This window comes from Sinocyclocheilus anshuiensis, unplaced genomic scaffold (assembly GCF_001515605.1).
Source record: "Sinocyclocheilus anshuiensis isolate Anshui unplaced genomic scaffold, SAMN03320099.WGS_v1.1 scaffold394, whole genome shotgun sequence".
NCBI classification, from domain to species: Eukaryota; Metazoa; Chordata; class Actinopteri; order Cypriniformes; family Cyprinidae; genus Sinocyclocheilus; species Sinocyclocheilus anshuiensis.
In genome coordinates this window covers 39,967-43,810 of record NW_015542343.1, presented here as the reverse complement: position 1 = coordinate 43,810, position 3,844 = coordinate 39,967, and the positions used below count along the sequence as shown (strand labels likewise).

The following is a 3,844-nucleotide window of genomic DNA, read 5'->3' as shown; positions in this document are numbered from 1 at the left end:
AACCCACCGTCACTGACCGTTCAACACTCTCAGTCCTCAGTCCTCGAACGTCTTCATCCACATCTCATGCTGCGTTTCTCCATGCTGAGAATCACTTTCGTTTTATGTTTTATTGCTGTCAATTGATTGAAATGTTTAATCAATTCTATGATGTGCCAAGTAATCGATCACAAAGTATTTGCACATCAATTTGGGTTGAGAAATTAACCCCAAAATATCATTTGAAGTCATTATTGTGTTAAATGAGAAAAACATTGAATAGACATTACAAAAAGGAGCTTTAGAAAGAAATATTTTGATTCAGCAAATCTTAATGTCTTAATGAGTGAGTCACTGAATCATTCTTTTAACCAATTCATTCAAATGGATGGTTCATTTAGAAACAAAGCAAGTGACTGTCTTTATGAATGAATCACTGAATCATTGGCTCGCTTAATGCGTTCAAACGGCTGATTCATTTAGAAACAAACTGTCTTTATGAATGAATCACTGAATCATTGGCTCGCTTAATGCGTTCAAACGGCTGATTTATTCAGAAACAAAGCAAGTGGTTGTCTTTATAAACAAGTGACTGAATCATTGGCTCGCTTAATGCGTTCAAACGGCTGATTTGTTCAGAAATGAAGCAAGTGACTGTCTTTATGAACGAGTCACTGAATCATCGGCTCCCTCGATTTGTTCAAACAGCTGATTAATTTAGTAATAAATCACCACTGTGTTTTTATCCACAGTTTTACCCACACAAGCCAGCTATCCCCACCATCGTACTGGCTAACGTATGCTCTTTGGACAATAAACTGTACTACATCCGACTACTACGCTCAACTCAGAGGACTGTAAGAGACTGTTGTGTTTTTGTGTTCACGGAAACATGGCTCAACAACAGCGTTCCGGACTGCGCTATTCATCTCGATCAGCTGACATGCTATCGAGCGGACAGAGCTCGCGTCGAGGGAGGTAAGACCCGCGGCGGCGGGCTTTGTGTTTACATCAATACACACACACAGTCACTTTAATCAGTCTAAATAAGCTCTTTTTGCACTACAAATCATTATATCTGCACTGTTGTTTACTTCACTGGTTTGCACTCTATCTGCCGTGTGCTGCTTTATATATATTTTATTTTTATTTATTTATTTATTTTTTTAATATATTTTTTTTTACATTTTACCTTATTTGTATATTTGTATAGTTGTATTTTATATTTAATCTGTATATCTGTATTTATCTTCTACTGTTAGTGTTATCTGTATGCACCAAGGGTCTGAGAGTAACGCAATTTCAATTCTCTGTGTGTATGTGCTGTACATGTGGAAGAATTGACAATAAAGCAGACTTGACTTGACTTGACTTATCGTACTCTGTTGTAACAGTTCTGCTGTGGCTTTATTTGTTTTCAACTATTTTTCTTTGTGAAATTGAGCAAAACAGACTAAAAATAGACAATACTGTGTCTAAAACGCATATGATATAAATATAAGACACACATCTTCAGCGCTGTTCTCCGATGGAAATGCATCCGTCAGCAGTGAAGTCGCTCTGATTTCTGGAGTTGTGTGGAAGACATTGGACATCTCTGAGTCCTTCACGTCGCTCCTCAATCAGCGGCGCTCCGTCACAGCTGTAGCGAATCGAGGAAAGACATGGAGCAGAACATTTTCTCCCTTCTTTCCCCCCGAAGCTTTGTACTTAATAAATCTTTAATTTATTGCATATGGAAGAATTTCAGATGTCTTTGAGGGTTAAATGGAAGTCACTGCCACATGGAGCAGATGGAGGTTTGCTGTAGCTGCAGTGAGAGCATCACATAAACATCATGTAACATCGCTATTTAACATAGTTATTTTTAACTATTGCACATTCATTGAAACAATGTGAAAATGTATTTTTTAGTCTAATCCAGCAAATGAAAAACCTTACAAATTAAAGATTGGATTCTAATTTTTAAAAATTAATTTTATCATTTTGTAATATTTTTTTCATGGAATATCTTATTTATTAGATAAGTGTTATTTTAGTATCATTAATATAGTTTTTATTCATATTTTGAATTTGTTTTTTTTATTTTAGTATTATTTTATTTTATTATTATTTATTATTTATTATTTGATTATATTTTTAATTCCAATTTTAATTTTCTTTAAAGTTTTGTTAATTTTGTTGTGTTTTAATTTTTTTCCCATTTTATCAGTTTTATTTTCCATTTTAATTTTAGTTAAAGTTTTAGCAATTTTGTTGTGTTTTCACTTTTTAAGTTTATTATTAATTTTATTTAAAGTTTTAATTAGCTGTATTTTCCATTTTAATTTTAGTTAGTTTTATTATTTTTGTTTTTTGTTTTCTGTTTTTATATTTCATTTTTATTAATTGAGTTTTTTAACATGTCTGTACAGTTTTTAATCAATTTTATTTCAGTTTTAGTTACTGTATTTTAATGCATCAAATCCAACTAAACTAAAAAGAGAAATTGGAGAAGTTGACTTGGCAACTAGCTGACATAACATATATTTTTGTAATATTATAATTTTTATTTCAGTTAAAGTTTCTTTTATTTCAAGTAATGAAAATGTTTTGTATGATTTTAGTTTTAGTTAACGATAATAACCCTATATTAGGTTTTCCTATGAAACACAAATACAAACTAAAAACTAAAATACAAATAAAAAAAGAGTTGTTGTTATTATTATTGAAATTAGAGCAAATTTCTAAAGAACAAGAAACACATTTAAAGTCTATTTATTTGTGTAGATTTCAGCGCTAGAGTCTGGTGTTTTGAGGTGATGTTACGGGTAATTAAAGCACCTCTGTCGTCTCAGGATCTCCTCTGAAGCCGCGGAAGGAGCTGCTGTTTGTGGAGCAGGCGTCAGGACTGCTGGAGGTCCGCTGGTCGTCCCGCTTTAACGTCTCGGTGGAGCCGGTGCTTTACGTGCTGCAGCGCCGCTGGAACTTGGGCATCCATCCCAGCGAAGACGACGCTACGCCGTGGCAGGACATCGCACAGGTCGAGCCGTTCTTTCTGAAATCATGAAACTCTTGCTGAGAAAAACACAATGAGACATGAGACTAATAATTCGTTTAATTTAAGATCTTATTATTTTGCAATTTAGTAATCCAGCTGGCACTTAAAAGACAATTAACATTCTGAAATATTATCGATTTGATAGCAATAGATCAGATTAAAGGTAAAATTTAAAAATAATTAAAAATAAAAATTATTTATTTATTAGGTCAGTGTTGTTTTTAGTATCATTAATACACTATTATAGTTTTTATTAAAACTTTGAATTTGAAAGGTTTTTATATTCTCCATCTGCTCAATCAAAAAAAACAACAGCAACAACAACAACAACAAAAAAATGAATAGAATCAAGTCTTGTCAATTTTTTTTCTTATTCAGTAGCTGTTTTTCCCTCAAAAGTTAATCACATTACAATAGTAAAGACAGAAAACTTCAGTTTTATGGCGACTTTTCTGCAAAAAAAAAAAAGTTCTTACTCAATAATTTAGTCTTGGCAAAATGACTTAAAGATATTCAGTCTCATTTGAGTTCATAATTAAGTTCATAAAATGTTTATGCTTCAAATTGTATATTTTAAATAATTATGTGATGATGTCTATTTGGGCCTAATCCAGTGAATTAAATAGTTTACAAATTAACAACTGGATTAGTTTCTTTTTTTATTTGGAACTTGAACAAAACTAAATATCAGATTAAATGAAAATATATGCACAATTTTTAAAGTTTATTTTTTAATGTTATATTTAGTTGCTATTTTAGTTATTTATTTTAGTTATTTTTAGTTATATTTCAATTGAGTCCCTCCCCCCCCCCCCCCCCGTCCCC

General features: G+C 32.0%; 1 protein-coding gene across 3 annotated transcripts in view; it reads left to right on the top strand.

The window, feature by feature from the left end:
• The window catches only part of anos1 (anosmin 1), a 70,204-nt gene that overhangs the window by 38,276 nt on the left and 28,084 nt on the right, over nt 1–3,844 (top strand). For all 3 annotated transcript variants that reach the window (XM_016489752.1, XM_016489753.1, XM_016489751.1), the window contains exon 5: nt 2,817–3,001. In XM_016489752.1, coding sequence (XP_016345238.1) covers nt 2,817–3,001 — 185 coding nt within the window. The remainder of the gene's footprint in view (nt 1–2,816; nt 3,002–3,844) is intronic.